The sequence below is a fragment of the Bos indicus x Bos taurus genome, chromosome 18, assembly GCF_003369695.1.
Source record: "Bos indicus x Bos taurus breed Angus x Brahman F1 hybrid chromosome 18, Bos_hybrid_MaternalHap_v2.0, whole genome shotgun sequence".
Classification (NCBI taxonomy): Eukaryota; Metazoa; Chordata; class Mammalia; order Artiodactyla; family Bovidae; genus Bos; species Bos indicus x Bos taurus.
Window position 1 is genome coordinate 13,265,675 of NC_040093.1, and position 24,212 is coordinate 13,289,886.

At 51.8% G+C, this 24,212-nt stretch overlaps 1 protein-coding gene across 2 annotated transcripts; it reads right to left on the reverse strand.

The window, feature by feature from the left end:
- Nucleotides 1-4,332: 4,332 nt before the first annotated feature.
- On the reverse strand, nt 4,333-20,048 carry CBLC (Cbl proto-oncogene C). Of its 2 annotated transcripts, XM_027515521.1 has the most exons (12): nt 19,621-20,048; nt 16,583-16,729; nt 16,103-16,259; nt 15,709-15,830; nt 14,486-14,623; nt 11,847-11,934; nt 10,906-11,037; nt 9,019-9,153; nt 8,615-8,695; nt 4,708-4,823; nt 4,522-4,588; nt 4,333-4,416 (listed from the first exon to the last, which is right to left on the reverse strand). In XM_027515521.1, exons 1-11 carry the CDS (start codon nt 19,968-19,970, stop codon nt 4,579-4,581), a joined length of 1,476 nt encoding a protein of 491 aa, XP_027371322.1. In that variant the 5' UTR covers nt 19,971-20,048; the 3' UTR covers nt 4,333-4,416; nt 4,522-4,578. The 2 variants fall into 2 exon arrangements, with proteins under 2 accessions (XP_027371322.1, XP_027371321.1); XM_027515520.1 differs by lacking the exon at nt 8,615-8,695.
- Between the last annotated feature and the right edge of the window lie 4,164 nt (nt 20,049-24,212).

The window sequence follows — 24,212 nt, forward strand, 5'->3', positions numbered from 1 at the left end:
TAGTACTGAAATATCTGTCTTTGTCCCCTACAATTTACTTCCATAAAACAGCCGGAAGGATCCCATTAAAATGTGAGTCAGCCCCTGTCACCCTTCCGCAGAGATCTTCTCCTTCTGAGTAAAAGTTGAAGTCCTTTCCATGGTGCACAATGTCCTGGATCTGGTCCTCATTGCCTCCCCGGCCTCATCTTCGTCTTCTCTGCCCCACCTTGCTAGCTCTATTCCTGCCACATTGATCTCTGACTCCATGCTCTTCATCGCCAGGCTTGTTCCAGCCTCAGGGCCTTTGCTCTTGCTCTTCCCTCTTGTGGGACATTCTTTCCTGCCATCTCTCTCTCCCTGTTTGGCTTCAAATCTCTACCGCATCATCTTATCACAGAGCTTCCCTTAACCATCCTTTCTGATACAGCAACTAACCCAGCCCTTTATCTCACTACATTTTTCCTCCGCAGCACTTGTCGCTGCCACATATTTATTTTTTATTGTTTTACACAAAACAGAAGCTCCCAGAGAACGGGAACTTTAGTTCACCACTGTATCCCCAGTGTCTAGAACGGTGCTTGGTGTAAGGAGCTGACTATGCCTGAAATCAATGAATTTTCTAATTCCATTGCTGTCTCATATGTACCTACTTAGACATTTTAAGTAATAAGCCCTGTATTTCTATACCTTTATCCTATTATCTTGGATACAGTGTGGGATGTGTGTGTGTGCTCAGTCACTTCCGACTCTGTAGCTCGCCAGGCTCCTCTGTCCATGGGATTTCCCAGGCAAGAATCCTGGAGTGGGTTGCCATTTCCTCCTCCAGGGGATCTTCCTGACCCAGGGATTGAACCCAGCCAGATTCTTTACCGCTGAGCCACCGGGGAAACCCACAGCGTGGGCCGGTTACTCTAAACTAGTTCACAGATTGTGGAATACAGGGGAGTCATGATGTATTTGGAGGGGGAATGTCTACTCCCCCATGATTCTAGACTTGCATCTGGAAAATGTAACTACTGAGAGTTTGTGTTGTCTTGGGGGCCAGCATGATGTATTTTTATTTGGACAAGACTTAATTGTGCAAGGAGAGCTCTGATAAGAGATTTTGAGGTTGGAGACTTCTCTGGTGGCCCAGTGGCTAAGACTCTGAACTCCTAATGCAGGGGGCCGAGGTTCGATCCCCGGTCAGGGAACTTGATCCCATATTTCACAACTTAGAGTTCACATGCTGCAACTAAGACCTGGCACAGCCAAAATAATAAATAAAAATAAATATTAAAAAAAGAACTATTTGGGGAAGAGAATGTCAGTCTAAAGTAAAGGATACCTACTGATGCTGAACATTCAAAGGGGTGGATTACAATGGCCTTTTGTGAAGGTGGGTTAGCTAGCAGCTGCACCCCCTTCAGGGCTTCTCAGGTGGTGCTAGTGGTAAAGAACCTGCCTGCCAATGCAGAAGACGTAAGAGATGTAGGTTCAATCCCTGGGTTGGGAAGATCCCCTGGAGGAGGACATGGCAACCCACTCCAGTATTCTTGTCTGGAGAATCCCCACGGACAGAGGAGCCTGGCGGGCTACAGTCCATAGGGTTGCAAAGAGTCAGACACAACTGAAGCGACTTAGCATGCACACAACCTCACCCCACATTAAAAAAAAATCCTTGCCATCCAAAAGCCTGTTACCCTCTGTTGAAACCAAACAGATATTCTTTCCTGCCTCGTTGTAGCTCAGATGAGCTAATCCTGGTGAACCCCACTCTACCTTAGAATCAGGTGCTAATACCAAACAAGCCAAGACTGGCTAATCTATGCCCTCGACGGCAGATGGACAGGTGCAGCTTTTCAAAGATGGCTGTGACAAGAGCTCTCATCCCACATGCTCTCCTACAAGCTGAACTTGACCGTCTTTCCATTGAGAGGTGAGGGTCTATCTGTTAAACATGTCCCCTCCTTTTAAATCTGTGCATCTAACCATTAGAATGTGGCAGAACTGGGGACTTCCCTGGTGGTCCAGTGGCTAAGAATCTGCCTTCCAATGCAGAGGACATAGGTTTGATCCTTGGTCATGGAACTAAGATCCCACATCCCGAGGGGAAACTAAGCCCTAGCACTGAAACTAAAGAAAGCCCGTGTCCCACAACACAGATGCAGCTTGAGCAAAAAAAAAAAAAGAATACTTCATTCATGAGTTCCAAGATTAGGTAGAAAAAACCATGTAACTTCTGTCTGTGTCACTGGAATATCTCCTGTGAAGACTTCAGCCACCATGTAAGCACTCTGACTACCTTGAGGCAGCCATGCTGCGAGGAAGCCCAAACTAGCAAGTGTGGAGAGCACGTGGAGAGGTCTGAGACAGCAGAGGGGTGTCTGTCCAGTCCCCAGTTGCCCTGCTCCAAGCACCACTCTATTGCACCCTGAGCCAGAACCACCCAAAACCCTTACTGTTGCGCACAAATAAGATCCTGTGTTGGACTTGGCTGGTGGCACAGTGGATAAGAATCCGTCTGCCTGCAAGGAACATAGGTTCGATCCCTGGTCCTGGAACATTCCACATGCCTCGGGGCAACTAAGCCCCTGGGCCACAGCTATTGAGCCTGTGCTCTAGATCCCACGAGCCGCAACTCCTGAGCCCACGTGTTGCAAGTACTGAAGATTGTGTGCCTCGTGCCTGTGCCCTGCAACAAGAGAAGCCACTGCCATGAGAAGCCCGGGCACCACAATGAAGAGTAGCCCCCGCTCGCCACAACTAGAGAAAGCCTGCGCAAAGCAATGAAGACCCAGCGTGGCCCTAAATAAATAAATAAAATTATATTAAAATAAAAGTTTCGGTGTGATTTGTTCCATGCAACAGCTAGCCTATTCTGGGGTGGCAGAGGCAGAGAGATGACCAGCATCTAGTGGTCACTGAGGCCCCAGCGTATCCCCTTCAGACACGTTCTGTGGTGTGACCGTGGCTGGGTTATGGTTGGAAGCCAGCTGCCCGTCGTGTTCCCTCGATCACTTTCCGATCCTGATTCTCTAATCACTTCTGGGAATCTGTGAGTGATCCCAAGTCCTCTCAATCAATTCCCTTCCTGCCCCAGAGGAGGCTTCTGTTCCTTGTAACTAAATCTGTGACGCATGCTTCCATATTCTGTTTAAACTGAATTACCTTTTAACTCATCTTTTCAGATGCAGCTTAGATGTTCCCTCCTTCTAGAAGCCCTCCCTGACCGCCTCAACTGAATCAGCTGTTTGCTCCGGGTTCCTGCAGCCCTCTACGTTGCCCTCCTTGCCTGGCCTGGGACTGAGCACAGGGTGGGGGCTGCCGGGATGGCAACTGATTTAAACTTAGGCAGAGGGAGGCTTGGGTTCCTTCAGGATTAGTGATGCAGTGGGGAGACACTTCCATTGCTACTTTGGAAGAAGGATCCCACCAGGAAAGGAGGAGAGATGAGAATGGATTGTGGGAAGACTGGGTGTGTCACTCTCAAGGAAACGTGGGGGCTTTTTGTCTAAGAGAATTAGAACTTGGGTATCTGGGTTTGAGGGCTTCCCTGATAGCTCAGTTGGTAAAGAATCCACCTGCAGTGCAGGAGACCCTGGATGGATTCCTGGGTCGGGAAGATCCGCTGGAGAAGGAAGGGATAGGGTACCCACTCCAGTATTCTTGGATTTCCCTTGTGGCTCAGCTGGTAAAGAAAGTGAAAGTGAAAGTCGCTCCTGAGAGACTTGGGTTTGATCCCTGGGTTGGGAAGATCCCTGGAGAAGGGAAAGTCTACCCACTCCAGTATTCTGACCTGGAGAATTCCATGGACTGTATAGTCCATGGGGTCACAGAGTTGGACTCGGCTGAGTGACTTTCACTTTCACTTCACTGGTAGCTCAGTGGTAAAGAAACTGCCTGCCAAGCAGGAGGCTCCTGTTCAATCCTTGGGTCAGGGATGATCCCCTGGAGAAGGAAATGGCAACCCACTCCAGTATCCTTGCCTGGGAGAAATCCCATGGACAGAGGAGCTTGGCAGGCTCAGTCCACAGGGTTGCAAAGAGTTGGACATGACTTAGCAATTAGCAGCAGCAGCATCTGGGTCTGGGTTCAGGATTTTTTTTTTTTTTGCCATGATGAGGAAAGGCAGTCTGATGCTTGATTCTCTGAGAATTCCCAAGTTCTAAGTCCTGAGGGCGGGATTCCTGGGTCTGAGAGGGGAGGGGTCTGGGTGTCTAGACTCCTGGATCCAGAGGAGCTGGGTCCTCCACTCTTGACTCTGGGAACCCAGAGGCTTGTGTTAAGCAGGTGGGGATCAGGCCTCGGGCACCGCCACCTACGCCAAGCTGCCCCCTAGTGGCTGCCACACTCCTCCACACACCAGAGGACAGACTGGGCTCGGCAGTTTATTTTGCATTGCAAACCCCTTCCAGCCCCTGGGGCTCCCTTCACGCAGCACATCTTGGTGCCCTGTGGGGCAGAAAGAGAGGCGGTTTAGATAGTATCACAGCAAGATGGGGTGGGGTGAGCAGGGCCAGGCTGAGGGCAGGAGCCTGGGTGGGAAGGGCGCCTCACCTGGCATCCAGGCCTTCACGGATCCCTCAGGGGCACATGGAAGGGGAGACTTTCGCTTCAGGAGTTTCTGCGATGGCAAGAGTTTAAAGGCGATGTCGATTTCCTAGCACCAGGGTTCCCCTTTGGCCCCCACCCCCTCTTCCCTCAGACCCCGGAGTCCCAGCCCCAGCTGCCCTCTGCACTCACCCTCGGGCTCCCTCCCTGGCCTGGGGGCTGGAGGTGACTTCCCACGGGGCTGAAGCCGCAGTCCAGAATCTTGGCAAGGGAAGAGGAGCTCGAAGTCTGGGAAGGGTCGGAGGTGCCTGCAGGGGAGGAGATTAAGAAATCTCACAGATAAGCTGCAGCAGTACTTCATCTCACAGGCCTGGACAGGGGTTACATGTGATGGCGGAGCAGGGGTGTGCACTCGGGGGCAGCATGGTAGGGTCTTGTCCCTAGTCCATGCTGTTTTGTTCCCCTAACACCTCTGGCTTGAGTAGAAAAAATTTTTGTTTGTCTATCCATACATCCACCCATCCATTCACCCATCCCTACCTCCACCCATCCATCCATCCATTCACCCGTCTAGCTACCCATCCATCCACCCATCTGCTCACCTAGCCACCCATCCATTCACCCATCCATCCATCTATCCATCCACCCTCCCATCCATCTGTCCATCCATCCACCCATCCACCCATCTAGCCATCCATCCATCCACCCATCTGCTCACCTAGCCATCCATCCATTCACCCATCCATCCATCTATCCATCCACCCTCCCATCCATCTGTCCATCCATCCACCCATCCACCCATCTAGCCATCCATCCATCCACCCATCTGCTCACCTAGCCATCCATCCATTCACCCATCCATCCATCTATCCATCCACCCTTCCATCCATCTGTCCATCCATCCATCCATCTACCCATCTTCTTACCTATCCATCCAGCCATCCAGATATCTACCCATCCATCCAGATATCTACCCATTCATCCAGATATCTACCCATCCAGCCATTCCCCCTTCTATCCCCTCATCCATCCATCTGTCCGACTGTCCATCCATCCATCTGTTCATCCACCCATCTACCCAGCAATCTACCTATTCATTTGTTTATTCATCCATCCATCCCACAAATTTCCTGAGTAGCTACAGTGTGTCAGCCACTGTTGTGGGCTCTGAAGAGACAGCAGGAACTAGACAGACAAAAATCTCTGTCCTCATGGAGCCAATAGTCTATTAAGGAAGAGGTTTAACATGAGTCATTAGTGCATGAACAAGGAAATGTGAAGAGGGTGGTGATCGGACCTGAGGGTGACTGGGGAAAGCTTCTTGGAGGAGGCGGAAATTGAGCAGAATTCTGAGTGCAAGAAAGATGTGAGCAGAAGTGTTGCAATGGGTGGTGGGCTTGCTGGTTTTGTTAGACCAGTAAGGAGTCCATTGATGCTGGAAAGGAGTTGAGGGGGTTCTGGGAGGTCAGAGCGGTGGGGAGGGGTCCGATCCCCAGGCCTTATGGGCTGATGGAGAGGACGGTGGCTTTAATTCTTGGAGTCCTGAGGTCTTGGGGGCTTCTGAGAGGTGAGGGAGGGGATCTGATTCAGGTTACAAATGCCCAATCTTGCTGACTTCCTCACAACCCATGGGGCCCATGCCATGCTTGCCCCCATATACTCCACGTGTAGGCACTGAGGATGAGAGAGATCCCCAGTGGCCTCAGCAAGGTGCCTGGGTCCCTTTGAATGACTGTTTCAACCCCCGAAGGGGGATTTCTCTGCTGGAGAACAGCGTTGTGAGGGAGCATGCCCAGTCAGGGGATTCATCATACCCATATGGCAAGGACTGGCATCACGCCCATTTCACAGACAAGAAAAACAAGGATGGACTCTGGAGTCTGAAGCCAGGGGCCTGACTCTCACATCCTTGAGCTGGGTGGCCTTCGGATCTTGGAGCCTCAGTGTACTCCTCTATGTAATAGGGGTCATAATAGCATCTACCTTATCAGATTGTCATGGCAACTAAATGACAGCATTAAAAATCAGCACCAGGGAGGGACTTCCCTGGTGGCACAGTGGATAGGAATAGGCCTGCTAATGCAGGGGACAAGGGTTCGATCCCTGGCCTGGGAAGATTCCACATGCCACCGAGCAACTAAGCCCGTGGGCCACAGCTAGAGATGCCCGAGGAGCCCAGGCACCTTGATTACAAGTAGCCCCCACTGGTTGCCACTAGAGAAGGCCCACGCAAAGCAATGAAGACCTGGTGCAGCAAAACCAAAACAAAACAAAACCGTGCCAGGAGCTTCCCTGGCAGTCCAGTGGTTAAGACTTCGCACTTCCCCTGCAGGGGGCACGGGTTTGATCCCTGGTCAGGGAAAAAAAAGATCCCGCATGCTGCGTGGCATGGCCAAAAATTAAAAAAAAAAAAAAAAAAGTAGCCCTAGGCCTATAGCAAGAGTTATACACACATAGATGAGCTATTTTCATTATGACAGTCACCTTGCTGGGAAATAACAGGCCGGGGCTCCCTCCTGCAGCATGTTTCAAGCAATGAAGGAAGAAGAGTTGGCTGGAATTTGAACTGGGAAGGGTCTGGGCAGAGGAGGAAAGAGTCTGCCGGGCGGAGGGCACAGCCTCAGGGACGGTGCGACCCTCTGGCCAGAGAGGCCCGTTGCCCTGTGTCCCTTTCATCGTCCGCTGGGAGCCGGCTGAGTACCTCTCACTGTTTCCATTTGGTTTTGGCTGCAGGTCGAGATCTGTTTTTAGCTTCCCTGGCTGGTGTCACCGCCCGCCTCCCCCTCTCCCCGGCCCCCCTCTCCCCGGCTGGCTCTCCTGTTTTCTGTGGTCGAATAATGTTCCCGGACTTCCTGAGCTGTTTGTTTGAAGACTGCCCAGTATCGATTGGATCTGGTGTGTATTCAGCCTGAAACCTAACAGAGACCTCCTCTTACCCCCCGCCCCCACGCCAGGAAGCCGGGACTTGGAAAATGCTTGGGTGAAGAGTGCAGGGGGAAAAAAAAGCAAGGTGGGGGCTTGCTAAGAAAATAAACAGATTTTTTGGTTTTGTTTTGTTTAAGGGTTTTCTCTTCTTTCAGGCTGTGTGTTTGGGCAGGTGCAGTCTCCTCTCTGAGTCTTTTTTTTTTTTTTTTCTTCTTCTGGAAAATGAGGAGAGAAACATTTTCGACTTCCTAGGGCTATGGGGAAGGCTCACTCCACTGGCTCATTCAATGTCTGTTTCTTGAGCACCTACTGTGTGTCAGGCACGGTTCACATAACAGAGAATGGGGCAAAGTCCTAACTTTTGGGAAGATGACAGCCTGCTGATGGTGACAGAAAACAATGGGTTATATGCTCTGCCAGCCTGGTGAACGCACAGGGGGAGTTCAGACAGGTGGGCTTGGAGGGACGGGAGGGTGCGGGTGAGGGGCACCATTTTCTTTTTTGGCCACACCCCATAGCATGCGGAACGTCCCGACCAGAGATTGAACCCGTGCTCCCTGAAAGGGAAGCTAGGAGTCTATACCGCTGGACCACCAGGGAAGCCCCAGAAAGTGAACCTGTTAGTCCTCCGTTGTGTCCAGCTCTTTTCAGCCCCATGGACTGTAGCCCACCAGGCTCCTCTATCTGTGGGATTTTCCAGACAAGAATACTGGCGTGGGTAGCCATTCCCTTCTCTGGGGGATCTTCCCAACCCAGGGATCGAACCCAGGTCTCCTTCATTGTAGGCAGATTCTTTACTGTCTGAGCCACCAGCACAGTCCAAGGTAGCCCCATGGGGGCGCTATTTTCAATAGGTGGTCAGGGAAGGCCTCCCTAAGGAGGGGATGGGAAAGTGAAGCTTGGGAAAGGAGATCTAAGCAGAGGGAACAGCTGGTGAAAGGCCCTGGGGTAGGGCATGCCTGGGATGCTGCAAGAGGAGCCAGAAAGCCAGTGAGGTGGGGTGCGTAAGGGAGAGAAGAAGAAAAGAGGCCATAGAGGTATGGATGTCAGATGGCATCTGTAAATGGGTGCAAAGAATGGGTGCCGGGCCTGCACTCCTAGGCATCCGGCCAGACTGGGGACCCCAGGGGTGAACGGGAGCTGCCTGCCTACCCCAGACCAGTGCCCCACTCACCACGTTCAGGTGGCCTTTGCTGCTGGGGCTCTTGGGACACAGATCCAGCCGAGGGGGCAGGGGAGGACCTGAAGGGGCCATCTAAGGGAGACAGAGGGTGGGGAGGGCGTGTGAGCCGTCATTTTCTGTTCATCTACATGTGCCCCTGCCAGGAGGCCCAGCATTCAGGTGCTTTGTAGGCTTTGGAGGTAGAATGAAGAATGAGACAAAGTCCTACCCTCAGGAGGGTTATACTAGAGAAAGTCATAGCCCCAGACCGTAGGGGAGGTGAAAGGTTGTGTCCTTGGGACCCCAGAAGCCTGTCACCAGCTCCCTCCTCTCTCAGACCCAGGGGTCCAGGCCCCCATCCCTCCTCCCTTAGATCCTAGGGATTCCCGTTCCAGCTCCTGCCTGGCCCTGCTCACCTGCTCCAGCTCCTCCTCATCACTGCTGTGCTCTGGGTCCTCCACAGTGGCACTGACGTGGAACTGATGGATACTCACAGCCTCTTGGCCCTTGATCTCGCAGCGGCAGAAGGGGCAGGTCTGGCTGTCTGAGCACTGGGGAAGGTGGAGAGGGAAAAGATCAGGGTCTCCCTGTTCCCACCATGTCCCCTGGGATGACAGGGGCCTTTATCCTCCACCGAGTCATGTGGGGAGGACAGAGGGAGGGAAACAGAGAGAGAGAGAGGAGAAGGAAGAGAGAAAGATGGAGAGAGAGAGATGTAGGATGGGAAGGAGGGGCTGCCTGAGGTCAGGAGGAGCATCAGCATCAGTCCTTCCAATGAATATTCAGGGTAGGGATACTATGGGGTAGGAATGCCTGGGGAAGACTCCTAAGATTCCATTGGACTGCAAGGAAATCAGACCAGTCAAGCCTAAAGGAAATCAACCCTGAATATTCATTGGAAGGACTGATGCTGAAGCTCCAATACTTTGGCTACCTGATGCTAAGAGCCGACTCATTGGAAAAGACCCTGATGCTGGGAAAGATTGAGGGCAGAGAAGAGGGAGACAGAGGATGAGATGATTAAATAGCATCACCGACTCTATCAAATGGATATGAGTTTGAGCAAACTCCAGGAGATGGTGAAAGACAGGGAAACCTGGTGTGCTGCAGTCCATAGAGTCACAAAGAGTCAGACACAACTGAGCGACTGAGCAACAAAAGGAATGCCTGAGACACTTGCCTGGCCTGTATGTATTCATTGTGGGGCGGGGGCGCCCATAGACACCACCTGCCACCACCACTGGGGCCAGTGTCGGCTGGACCAGCCGTTTGGTTCTTAAGACTGCCGGGCGCATCTCAGCATCAACCATCAGGGAACTTTTGAAGAACAAAACTTACTACTCAGAGGTCCTGGAGAGTAGAGGGCAGAGGAGGCAGACCTGGGGCTCTGCCTTTATTGGGGGTGGAGTGGGGTGCCTAGGATTTCGGGTGCTCACTGTTGACTGGCAAATTTAAAGCAGAAGAGGAAGAAGCAGGGACTGAAGAGAGAAGCAGGACACTCCATGCTCAGTTACCTAGGGCTTTTTCAGGGGAAACTTCAAGGCTCAGGGCTTGATAGTCCCTTATCTAGTTGTTTTGCTAGTTGCTGAGTCCGGAAGAGGGATGTCTTTGTTATGGTAATCTCCCCAATCAAAAGCTTAAGGCCAAACGCTTACATCACAAAGGATAAGCTGTTTATTAGGCACCCTTTACCCACAGGGGCTCCCTCTACCCAGAGGCCTGAATCCTCCCTTGGGAGGTCACTAGCCTCAGCCGCATTCCCCTGAGAAGGCAGATAAGGCTCAGAGAGGTAAAGCCACTGGTCCAGATCACCCAGCGAGGGACTGCTACAGGCTCGAAATGCCCGGGGCATGTTAAATGTGGCCAGTCCCGCAGACACCACTGTCTCCCATTGGGGCCAATGCAGCGTTTTCCATGAATAATGTAACTGGAGACGGAGAAACAGAGGCGACCGGTGTAGAGCGAGAGAGACAGAGGCACAGGTGGAGCAAGCCTCTGCTCTCCCTGGGCCTCGGTTTCCCCATGTGGTCGACGAGGAATGTGGGAGGTGCTCTCAGTTCAGTCGCTCAGTCGTGTCCGACTCTGTGCGACCCCACGGACTGCAGCACGCCAGGCTTCCCTGTCCATCATCACCAACCCCCGGAGCTTGCTCAAGCTCATTACCATCACGTTGGTGATGCCATCCAACCATCTCATCCTCTGTCGTCCCCTTCTCCTCCGGCCTTCAGGGGAGATGCTGTATTGGAAGAAAGGGGTGGGGGGACAGGGTGGAGGTGGGGAAGGCAGGCCGGGGTCACACCCACCAGCCAGGCAGCCAGGCAGCGGCTACAGAGCAGGTGCCCGCAGGGCTCTATCTTCACGTCCTTGTTGCTCTCGGCACAGATCTTGCAGAGCTCAAACGTAGAGTCCATGGCCCAGTAGAGCTGCAGCTGCTCCTGCCAGGTGAGAAGGGGACCACCGGAAGCAGAGGTGCTGTCAGCCTCGAGCAGGCAAGTCGGGCCACTGGGACTGAGTCCCGAACCTCAGCACCAGCCTTGATTGAACCCTCTCCCAGGTTCAAGGCTGTGTGTCCAGCTGCCTCCTACATGTACTTTCGTTATCAGACTTGTTCTCTGGGTCTGGTCTACACTCAGGGTTGCCAGATTCAGCCAATAAACATACAGGATGCCCTGTTAAATTTGATTTTTGGATGAGCAGTGAACACATTTTGAGATCTAAGTGTGTCCCAAATATTGCATAGATACACCTTAAATTTTTTTTTTTAATTAAAAAAAATTTTCGACTGCACTGCATGGCATGTGGGATCTTAGTTCCCTGACCAAGGATCCAACCTGTGTCCCCCTGCACTGGAAGTGCAGAGTCTTAACCACTGGACTGCCAGGGAAGTCTCTGCATGGGATACACTCATACTCGAAATTTTGTTTGTCATTTCATCCCCTTGGGATGGTTGGAAGACTAAAAGCTGCCACTGGTGAACGCACAAAGTGCATTAGCTGCCCTGATGATCTCAGCAGTATCATTTCCTGGCTTCATTATCAGGAAACCCCCGGGGTAAGAGGCAGGAGGGGCAGTGTTTTCCAGAGAAGGAACAGAGAGGTCAAGCAATTTACCCCAGGTCACATGGCCACCAAGCCAGCACAGAACCTGAAGGCTTCTGGGAGTCTGACTCATGGGAGAGGATCCTTGAGCCGCGGTGCAGTGTGGGTGGGGGGCAGGTGAGCCGGGGTGGGGGCCTGGGCCTCACCTCCGACACGTGGATGTGCTGATGCGGTTCCATGTGGCAGAGTTCGGTCAGGTCCGGGTTGTGGTTCTTCCCATCTGGGTAGAGGTAGCTGGGGGAAGGGAGGAGGTGGGTACGGGGAGGGGGGCATCCAGCGCCCCCACCCTACCCTGGAGCGGCTGTCCCAAATACATGGCCGGCCTGGGGATAGTTGTCCCCTCAGACCCCCAAAGAAGGACTCCAGCTCTGGAAACTCCAGACGAATGAGAACCAGGAAGCATCAAACCTCAGGTCCAGCCCTCCTAGAACCTCACTCATCCTAGAGTCTTCAGGCCGCAGCGTAAAAGCATCTTTTTTCCCCCTAAAACTGCAAAACCAGCTTCCTTCACAGCTCACCCCTCACCTTTCTTTTTAAAAGTTATTTGGCTGGGACACGTCTTGGTTGCAGCGTGCAGGATCTAGTTCTCCAACCAGGGATCAAACCTGGACCCCCTGCATTTGGAGTGCAGAGTTTTATCCACTGGACCACCGGGGAAGTCCCCATAATAGCATCTTTGTCACAGATTGCAGGAGTGACCAGATCCTACAGTCTTAGGCCCACAGGGCTAGAAGGACCTCCTGGTCTGTCTACACTATTCTTACTTCACAGAGGGTGACCGGGTCTCTGAATGAGAAAGGCGATGCCTGAGGCCATGCAGTCGTGCTGTGGGCCAGGTCTGAGTGACTGGCTCCAGGACACCCCAGGCTCTGCACACCCTGAGTCTCCCATCCAAGTCATAAGTGACCAGCACTGGGCAACTCTACCTCACTGGCCTCAGTTTTCTCTTCTGTAAAATGGACGTAATCATGCCTAGGCTAAAGATGGGTGATGAGGATCCAGTAAGACAGTGCTTAGAAAACACACAGGACTCAGTCCCCACACATAAACACCCAGTGAGAGGGGAACTGCTAGGATCAATGTCTAAAGACCCAGAAACTGTTTCACTGTGAGGTAGAGAGAGCTTGGGGTCCCCTCCCCACCTCTCTCTTGACTTGTCCATTTCCAGAATTGTGTGTGTGTGCATGTACACTCTCATGTACATAGATCAGAGGGGTTAAACCAGATGGAAGGTGTTCACATTTATTTTAACTCTGGAATCCTCCACTGAAATCTGAACCTTAGAGTATATAGTATATATATATATAATATAGCTTAAGGTGTATAGCATGCCAGGGAAGCCTGGCGTGCTGCAATCCATGGGGTTGTAAAGACTCAGACATGACTGAGCAACTGAGCATGCACGCTTACATAAATACACACACACATGCCCAGTAGATTTTCATTACTTGTGGATTTTGTATGTGCAGACTTGCCTACTTGCTAAACTGCACTTGGAAGCCCAACATCCATACTCCCTGCGGCACTTTCACGGTCACTCACAGCCAGGCCTGCTCACAGCTGAGTATGGACCGGGCGGCATTTGGCCTTTTCCTCTGAGCTCTCATATTATAAATGTGTTCTTCTCCTGGTGACCGCGCTGGTTTCAACGCCCCTGGGCAGACTGCTGAGGTGCTGCCTAGGGGCCTAAGCATGGGAAGGCCAAGATGTGCCTCATGGAGAAAATACGTGTGGGAGATGAGCTTTGTTCAGGCGGGAGCTACGTGCTGCTGGCCACAAGCTCAAAGCGAATGTATCAACGACCGACATTAAACCAGGCGTCTTTAAATAGAAATACGGGCTTCCCTGGTGGCTCAGTGGTAAAGAATCCGCCTGCCATGCAGAAGATACAGGAGACGTGGGTTCGATCCGTGGGTCAGGAAGATCCAGGGAGGAGGGCATGGAACCCACTCCAGTATTCTTGCCTGGAGAATTCCATGGACAGAGGAGCCTGGTGGGCTACAGTCCATGGGGTTGCAAAGAGTCGGACACGACTGAATGGACTTAGCACGCACACAACTGGATATCTACCTACCTATCCATCCATCCATCTACTTATCTAGCTACCTATCTAATCTACCTATCCTCCATTTTATCTGTCTCCCAATATCTATTTATCCATCCATCCATTCTATCTATCTATCCAACGTCATCCATCCATCTACCTACCTACCTACCTATCTAGCTGCCTATCTGTTCATCTATTCTTTCTTCCTATCATCTATGTATCCGTCTATCATAGATCCACCCATTATCTATCTCAGCATATCATATAGATATGATAAGGAGCTAAGGAGGCTCTGGTTAAACCTTCAAGGTGAGACTCAGGAACGCTGTCTACCTTTTTCACCCCTCCTGTCCCACACAAGTCAGATCCTGCAAGAGGGGCTCTGGGGCGGCCAAGATTACAGACTGAAAACCCCAGTCTAGCTTTATTGCTCAGTTCTCCTTCTGCTCTCACAGTCTAGATTCTAGAACAGGACATGGATATCTAGAAGCAAAAGCCTTGAGTGCAAGTCCAAGGAAGGGGACCTCTGGGGTTGTGCCTAGCTACCACACACTCCTCCTAGACCTGCAGCTAGCTTAACATGGCAGCTGTGTGCGAACTGACAAGGCGTTCCTTCCTGCACCTCTGCCTGCCACCTGCTGGAACACGGCAGTATTGCAATTTTATGTTGTCAAAGGCATGCCGCCTGCGAACCCTGTGCTCTCAGACGTGCTCATCCTTCCTAGGATGGTGACTCACAAGCCTTCCTTCTGTCCTTCCAGGAGCACCTGGAACAGGGGTTTGTTGAGAGGGATGGTCTGCAAGATGCTGCCGTCTGAGCTCACGTATCCGATGGCCCACTTCCCCAGGCGAGTGCAGCTGGGCCGGAAGATGTAGCTGGAGGAAAAGGTAGGAAGGGATGGGGGAGGGAGTGGCCACCGCTGACCCACTCTGGAACCTCCCGGCCCCTCACCCTGCTGGGGATCCAGGTGTCTAGATTCTTGCTCCTTCATAAACTTCCTACCTTTTAGGCAAAAGAGGCACTACTAGTCCCTGTCCCCACTTTAGGGAATGTCTGCAGAGTTTACCTGTTAAGCTCCTCCTCCACCGTCACTGGGTTTAGACGACGCGGGGACTTTTGCTGGAAGTAATAGGAGAAAGGCACCCCATTTCTATAGGGGATGCTAAGCCGGTAGGGTGTACAGCTGTGGCTTCTGGAAAGCATTTGCCACCACAAGGAAAGACTATGTCTGAGAATGAGGCTAGCACAGAGGAAAGCTGGGGAAGGACAGGAACTGATTTCTGACAACAGCACTTGAGCACCTGGATCCAGCTGTTCCTGAAATCCACACCTGGTCTTCTCAGTTATGGCCGTTGATTCATTCCTTTTTCTTTCCCTTTATACCAGTCTCAAGTGTAACTGGAAAAGCGCTAACATATCATCTTGGGGGTCCTGCACCTCTGTCCTGCAAAGACTCAGAAATCTGACATCCTATTCCTTTAACCTCTTGGTGTTCCAGGTAGCTCAGTCCCTCAATTTTTAGCCCTCTATTGGGATACAATGGCTCAAAACTCCCGGCTTGAAATACTTTAAGGACCCAAGTGTCTGGTTTCCCAGCAGGTGGGAGTTCACATTCAAAATATTTAACAGATGTGTGGGTTCTAACCTATGAGAAACAGATTGTATACCAGGGCAGGATCTTTGGGTCCCCTTGCTGGATCAGGGGTATTGTCCCTTTAGCTGCTGGACTGTGGACAGGTTTAGGTGGTTCCAGGACAACATAGGTGGCAGGGGCACTCAGCATTCTTCCTCTGAGTTCTCGACTCTCTGGGGTCCTGTGTACCACGGCCCTTCAGTTCGTGTACCATGGCCCTTCAGTTCTTACTTTCTGAAGGATGTCTCGGTCACCCAGACACCCCAGCCCAGGATCCAGACCCTGCGACCCCTGCAGCCTCCTCCTCACGAGGCCCAGCCCTTTTACCTGCCTGGCTTGTCTCTGAAAGTCTGCAGACGGGCTTGGACCTCATCGTATGTGAGGAAGGCCATGTAACCCGGGTGGTTGACCGCCAAGAGCTGCCAGTTCTTGAGGAGTGTTGGCCACGGCTAGGGCGGGGCAGCACTGAGGTCAGGGAGGGGCTGAGGAAGTGGCCCGCGCTCCTAGTGCCTCCCGGGATCCAAGAACACAGACATCTCACTCACACCCACAGTGGGCCTCAGGAATATCTTTGACATAGAAGACTCCAGGCCCTTCCACCTCCAGGACTCAGGAGTCCAGGCCCCCAGCCCCTCCTCCCACAGACCCAGGAGTCTGGGCTCCCAACCTCTCCTTCCCCAGGACTCAAGAGTCTGGGCTTCAGACCCTGGCCTTCCCTGACCTGGAAGAGCCTGGTGAAGATGTCAAACTCGAAGATGGACACGTGGCCGCTGCAGGTGAGGTCGATGGTGGAGCGCAAGGCCAGGGCCGTGGAGCCTGGCTCCACAGGGTGGCAGATGCATAAGACCGCCTCAAACTCAGCCCAGGGCAGCACACATCTAGGTGGGGGTGGGGATGGGGGGGTGCAGATGAAGCCTCTGGGAGCCATAGCTCCTGGGAAGGAGCGGGGGCTGCACTCCTGGGTCTGAGGGACTAGGGGCTGGGGGCCTGGATCCTGGGTCTGGGGGAGGAGGGGCTGGGGGCCTGGATCCTGGGTCTGTGGGAGGGGCTGGGGTCTGACTCCTGGGTCTGGAGGAGGAGGAGCTGGGGGTCTGGATCCTGGGTCTGGAGGAGGAGGGGCTGGCGCCTGACTCCTGGGCGCCTGGTCAGGGGCAGGATGGGGCTCTAGCCGCTGCGGGCCCTGCGGTGGGCGCTCACTCACCGGGCTCCGCAGCGCTCCCTCCAGAAAGTGTGGGCGGAGACCTTGGTGAGCTGGTAGGTGTGGCCGCAGTACCTGCCGCCGGGGAAGAGCGCATCCAGCTCCGCGTGCATATAGCTGAAGATGAGGGCCAGCTTGGCCAGTTGCCGCCTGCGGGGATGGGCTCTGAGGACTTGGACTTGACCTTGGGAGCCCCACTGACCCTTTCACGCTGTGTGGGGAACACCCCCAGCCTCTAAGATGTTAGTGCACGATGAAAGTCGGTTCTGAGACCACCTGTTACAGTCCTGACGCGTCCCCTCTGGGGACCTCTCTTTCCCCATCTGTGAAGGAAAGGGAGGTACCGCCTCATATCTGAGGCATCCCCCAGCAAACGAATCCCAGTCTCTGTCCGAAGCCTTGCCTAGTCAGATGTGGGGAGCATTGGGGCTGGGGCCATTTAGGGCAGTCTGAGCTCAGAGACTCCCTGTTGGTTTAAGCAGCCCTGGGTGGTGAACCACTGGGCTTCCTCCTGCTCACTGCCTCCCTGAGGAACCACTCAGGGTGTGGGGAGCAGCAGAGGATAGCTCTGACACTTAGCTCTGTGATTTTTGGCAAGTTCCTTTTTCCCTCTTCAAGCCTCAGTTTCCTCAGCTGTGAAATGGGTATAAATACAGGATAAGTACAGCCCCTGCCTCATGGTGGGGTGGGGGGTGGTGCACGATGAGGATTCTTACCCATCTTATGAGCACATAAGATGCCAGGCACAACCTGGTATACAGTCAGCATTCAGGGCATGTTAATTAGTTACTGTTCTTATTATTTTATATTAATAGCCTCCAGCTCTGTTGGATTCTTGATGCTTTTTATAGGGAAACCCTTGATAGTTTCTAAGCATCCTCCCTTCCCACAGTCTGTAACGCAGTCACTATTCACATGTGACTGGTCCAACTTGAAATGTGTTCTAAATGTGAAACATACACTAGGTTTCAGAAACTCAGTGCAAAAGTGAAAGTGAAAGTTGCTCAGTCATGTCCAACTCTTTTCTACCCCATGGATAATACTATACAGTCCATGGAATTCTCTGGGCCAGAATAGTGGAGTGGGTATCCTTTCCCTGGTAGCTTAGCTGGTAAAGAATCTGCCTGCAATGTGGGAGACCTGGGTTTGATCCCTGGGTTGGGGAGATCCCCTAGAGAAGGGAAAGTATTCTGGCCTGGAGAATTCCATGAATCATATAGTCCATGAGGTCGAAAAGAGTTGGACATGACTGAGTGACTTTCACTAGTGCAAAAGGAAAAAAAAAAAGAATGTGAATTATTGCATTAAGCATCACCTTATATTTATTGATTATAAGTTGAGCTCATAATATTTTGGATATAATGGATTTTTAAAAGTTTCTGCAATTCATTTCACCTGCTTAAAAAAACTTTTTGTAATATGTCTACTGGAAAATGAAAAACTACATATGTTGCTTCCATTAGATTTTTGTAGAAAGTCCTGGTCTAGAATCTCCATCAAAGAGTTGCTACGACCTCATGACTCTAGAAAATCCATTGAGCCATTCACTGAGTCCCTAAGCTTCCTAGTTTCTAGAACCTACTGAATCTAGAACAGTGGTGCTCAGTGGAGTTACACTACCCTTCTAAGGAACTTCTAGAAATTTGCTTGAGGCTAGATTGTGGGGGACTATCCCCTCCAGTCGGAGAAGGCAATGGCACCCCACTCCAGTACTCTTGCTTGGAAAATCCCATGGACGGAGGAGCCTGGTAGGCTGCAATCCATGGGGTCGCTAAGAGTCAGACACGACTGAGCGACTTCACTTTCACCTTTCACTTTCATGCATTGGAGAAGGAAATGGCAACCCACTCCAGTGTTCTTGCCTGGAGAATCCCAGGGGTGGCTGGGCCTGGCAGGCTGCCAGTCTATGGGGTCGCATAGAGTCGGACACGACTGAAGCGACTTAACAGCAGCAGCAGCATCCCCTCCAGTAAGATTTTACCCACCCCCTACTCAACTTTCCAGTGTCCCATCACACATTTGTGAAGATGGAAAATTCGGTTACAGTGATCTGAGCTTAGAGTCCAATTCCATTTTACATAAGCTTTTCTTTTCTTGGCTTGTGGGATCTTAGGTCCCTGACCGGAGATCAAATCCTGGCTCTGCAGTGAAAGCAGAGTCCTAACCCTACAGAAGCATTTTTTTTCACATTGAAAATCAATTCTGAATTTTACAGAGATTCACTATCCTATGTGTCAAGGGAAGTCTCTTTCGTTCAGTAATGGATGATTATTTCTCCCAGGTACAAGTGTAGAAGAACCAGTCAATTCTGCCTTCCAGAGTAACTGTAACAGTGCCTTGGCATTTTCATTCCAAATATAAATAATTTTATTATAAAGAACATTCCTTTGATCATTCCCTTATACTACAATTTGGGCATTATAGTGATTTTTTTTTTAAGAATTATGAGTAGGTAGGTTATTCACCCAATGTATGTCATTTCAGGATAGATTTAAAGAGATACCAGGAAATATTTGCTCTAAAGAAAGGGCTTGGGGGCCTGTTGGGGTTGAGAGCTACTGTTCCAAGCCTTGTTCTGGCTCTAGACCTCAAAACTCTGCCCCTGTCACTCAACAGCCCTTTCTTGGAAATTCAGAGCAGGCAGCCTGCAGACAAAAAGAAAAAAAAAAAAAGCCCTAGGTCCTGAGCTAGCCACCCAAGGAACTAAAGACAGGCTAAGGAACTAAAGACAGGCTCTGAGAGTGTCCGGGGCAGGGTTGGTGATGGGGGCTTCAGAGCTCTTTCTCCAGTGCTCCCCATGCAGGAAGCTTCCTGGGGTCCCCACGTTCCGTAATGTGTGTCTAAATCCTCGGGGCGAACAGCCCGCTTCTGAGCCAAGAAAGAAGGGGACATGGTGAGCTCAGGGTCTCCATGCCCAAAGAAGGAAAAAAAACCTGGGAGGCTTAGTTTCTCAGGTTCTTTCACGGAGAAGGGCTTGCGATCGGGACTCCTGAGACAGCCCCACTGACGATCTCAACCTTTGTCCCGGCGCAAGGGCTCACCTGAGTCTGGAGCCCTCCCGGAAGAGCTCGTCGTTGGCGATCTTTCGGCCGTGGGGTGGCAGCAGCGCCGCCACCTGCCTGCTCTTGGCCTCCAGGTTAGCCAGATAGACCATCAGAAAGTCCCACGGCCCCCCGGGACCCTCGGGGACGCCTCCGCCGGCCTCCCGCCGGGCTTGCGCCACTTGGCGCAGCAGCTGCGCCGTGCGGGGCAGCAGGTCCCGAAGGGAGGGGGGACTCGAGGAGAGCCGGGGGTCCCCGCATTGTTCTTCCAGGCGCTGCAGCAGCCTCACTGCGCGGCCGAACGCGCGGGATTCTCCCCACTGTCGTCCCCGCAGGGCCGCCGCAGCCATGGGTCCTTCTGATGCCGGAGGAGGGACGGGGACCTGCGGAGAAAGGCCCGGCACCGCCCAGCCCCAGGTAGGGGCGGGACGGGGCGGAAGAGGTAAGGGCGGGCCCTGGAGAACCGGGGGAGGTGACTGCCGGTACCCGTGTGCTCCACGGGGGCGGGGGCTGGGGGCTCTGGCACCTGGGTTCCTTAGAGATGGGGTTTCTCACGTCCGATCCCCAGAGGAAAGCCGGATGGGGTGGCTTTGGTGGGTAGCGACAGGACTTCCTGGGTGGGTGGGAATCGCAGGTCCGATGCCTGGGCCCTTTCTGCCGAGGGGTGGGGGGCTGGGTCCCAAGTTAGCAATGGAGGAGGGGTTGGGGGAAATCTAGGACTTTTATTGGGGGCTAGGGTGGGGCTTGGAGTTTAGCTACCCAGACCGTGAAGGGGAGTGGTGTTGGGAGGTAGCTTTCCTGGGTCGTGGGTCAAAGTTTTGGTCATTGGTCGTGGCATGGGATTAAAGGTTAGAGCTGAACCTTCTAGGAGGAAACGTTAGGGAAATAGTGCGACCCTTCTGTCCCAGAGAAGAAACACAGTGTGCCCCGACCCGTGGGTCCCCTAAGAGCAGGAGTTGGGAGGAGGGTGTCTGAGGGGGCAGGAATCTGGTGACATAATTCCTGGGTCCCCATAAACAGGGGCCTGAGAGAAATCAGGCTGGAGTTGAGACACTCAGATTTCCAAAGGAGGTGGTGGGGGCTTCTGGGTCCCCAGGGGGTGAGGCAGAAGATGGGGCTCATGGCTGCAGCAGCTGCCCAGAGCAGGGCTGGAGAGAAGCCGCTACCTAGCCAGGGCTGCGCGCGGGGCTGGGCCCTGGTGGGTCGGACCCTCCCTCCGTCTCTCAAGGGATCCAGGCCATGCCCCCTGGCTTCCTGGCCACGCCCCGGCCAGGAAACTGGCCTATTTGTGATTACAAATATGCCCATACCTAGAGAATTTCTTCCCTGGTGGCTCAGACAGTAAAGAATCTGCCTGCAGTGCGGGAGACCTGGGTTCGATCCCTGAGTTGGGAAGAGCCCCTGGAGCAGGGCATGGAAACCTGTTCCAGTATTCTTGCCTGGAGAATACCCATGGACCGAGGAGCCTGGAGGGCTACAGTCCATGGGGTGGCATAGAGTCAGACACGACTGAAGCGACTAAGCACACAGCACAGAGAATTTCTAATCAGAGAATAATAGTAATAATAATGGATCAAATCAGTCAGTCCTAAAGGAAATCCCTGAAAATTCATTGGAAGGACTGATGCTGAAGCTGAAGCTCCAATACTTTGGCCACCTGATGCAAAGAGCTGACTCATTAGAAAAGACCCTGATGCTGAGAATGATTGAAGGCAGGAGGAAAAGGGGACCACAGAGGACGAGATGGTTGAATGGCATCACCAACTCAATGGACATGAGTTTGAGCAAGCTCCGGGAGATGGTGAAGGACAGGGAAGCCTGGCGTGCTGCAGTCCGTGGGATTGTAAAGAGTCAGAAACCACTGAGTGACTGAACAACAACAAGGCATTTATTAAACACTCTGTTGACCCCTGTCGATTCATTTTCTCACTGAATCCTCAAAAACTGAGGTAGAAGGAGAGGGAGAAGGTTTAGGATGAGATGTGAGGCCCCCACTTCCCTCCTCAGCCCCCATCTCTTATCTCTTAGAACCTGAGAATCCTTAATTTGTGGACTCTTTGATTTTTCATCTCAAACTAAATGAAGACCAGGTCTTTGTAGTCAGGATGGAAGGGTCCACCTCCCAGTTCCTTGAGTTTCTGCTCTCTCTGAGCCTCAGTTTCCACCTCCAGGAAGCAGGATGACAACCCACTGGCCTGGCAAAAATTAAAAATTTTGATCATGCCAAGTGTTAACCAGGAGTTGATGGAAGTGTAAATGGACAGACAAATTAGGTTTAAGAGTAATTTGACAGAATCCAACAAAGCCTTGGCAGGGCAAGTCCATTGCCAGCCATGTCCTTCAGAGCCGTGGCTTGTAAACACTTCTGCTCACATTGAGACTTTATATACCTGAAACAGTTCCACGGGGCAAGCCTTACCCCATCTATGCGCATGCGCTCTCATATGGTCTAGTTAATTTCGTTTCATTAAAGGGAAAATTGTGTTTGCAACCCACTAAATTGATTTCACAACCACTAATGGATCTTGTTGGGCAGGTTGAAAAATACTGCCCTAAAAAACTCCAGGAGACAGGTTCAGGGAGATTAATTGCAGCCTTGTCGGAAATGGAGAAAACTGAAGACCAGGCAAGTTTCATTATCAGGAGAAGGAATGAATACATTCTGGTATCCTTCCACAGAGGACTTCCATACAGCAGTCCAAATGAATGAAATGGACACACATTCCAATAGTGTGGATCGTAAGAACGTAATGATGAGGGTTACTGGGTTGAATAGTCCCCCTCCCCGACTTGTGTCCACTGGGGCCTCTGAACGGACCTTATCTAGAAAATGAGGCTTTGTAGGCTTTAACCAAGTTTAGATGAGGTGTGCCATACATCCAGTCTTCCCAGGTGGCCCAGTGGTAAAGAACCTGCCTGCCCATGCAGGAGGCGCAAGAGACGCGAGTTCCATCCCTGGGTTGGGAAGATCCCCTGGAGGAGGAAATGGCAACCTACTCCAGCATTCTCGCCTGGAAAATCCCATGGACAGAGGAGCCTGGTGGGCTATAGTCCACAGGGTCACAGAGAATCGAGAACGACGGAACGACTGAGTATACACACACTACATCCAGTATGACTGGAAACTGGGATGCAAAAACAGGTATCCTGACTGGGAGAAAGCATGTGACGATGGAGGCAGAGGTTGGAGTGATGCATATATAAGCCGAGGATTGTTGGCAGAAGCCAGAAGCTAGGAAAAGGCAAGGAAGGACAGTCCCCTAGAGACTTCAGAGAGAGCGGAGCCCTGCCAGCACATTGATCTGGGGCTTCTGGTCCCCAGGACAGTGAGAGAAATGTGTTGTTTTAAGCCACTCAGTTCGTGGTTCCTTGTTACAGCAGCAACAGGAAACTAATACAATGACTTTAGAAACAAAAAAACAAACAAAAAAAAAACCCAGCAAGTGCAGAGGAGTTAGTGTAACACAATGTTATTTACGCATGTGTGCTCAGTCATGTCCCACTCTTTTTGCGACCCCATGGACTAGCCCTCCAGGCTCCTCTGTCCGTGGGACTTTGTAAGCAAGAATACTGTAGTGAGTGGCCATTCCCTCCTTTTTTATACCAAGTAAGAAAAATTGCAAAACCAGTACACTATATTACCTGGGGAATGCATTGTTTGTGATAATAGTATGAAACCATGAGTGGTTGAGCATTAACTGTAAGACACAGCAAAGGGAAAAGATGGACTCTGAGGATATCGTTAATGCTTTAAAAATATCTGGATCACATATGGCAAACTGGTTAAGAGTTCATGTAGCTGCAAAGCGGATACAAACGAAGTGATGATAAGAAAAGATACTGAAAAAGACATGATCAGTTAGGGAAACAAAAATCGAAACCACAAGGAGATCCAACTTCACACTTGCCAGGAAGGCACTAATAAAAAATACAGACATTAGGATTTCCCTGGCAGTCCAGTGATTAAGACTCTGCTTCCAATGCAGGGGGGCGTAGGTGCCATCCTTGGTCTGGGGACTAAGATCCCACACGCTGTGCAGCGCTCCCTCCTCCAAAGACAGACAATAACAAGTACTGGAGAGGCTGTGAAGAAACTGGAAGCCTCAGGCACTGCTAGTGAGGATGTAAAATGTTGCAGCTGCTGCAGAAAATAGTTTGGTAGCTCTTCAAAATGTCAAACAGTGTCATCACACGGTCCAGGAGTTCCATGCCTATCTCAACCTAGCGCAGAGAATTAAAAACATACATCCAGGAGCTTCCCTGGTGTCTCAGTGGTAAAGAATCTGCCTGCCAATGCGGGGGACACAGGTATGATCCTTGATCCAGGAAGATCCCACATGCCCTGGAGCAAGAAAGCCCGTGTGTCAACACTATTGAGCCTGTGTTGCAGAGCCGGGAGCCACAACTACTGAGCTTTCAAGCTGCAACTACCAAAGCCTGCACAGCTTAGAGCCCCTGTTCCACAACGTGATAAGTCACTGCAATGAGAAGCCTGTCCACCGCAACTAGAGAGTACCCACCCCCGCCACTTGCCACAACTAGATAAAAGCCCGTGTAGCAGTGAAGACCCAGCATAGCCAAAAATAAAGAGA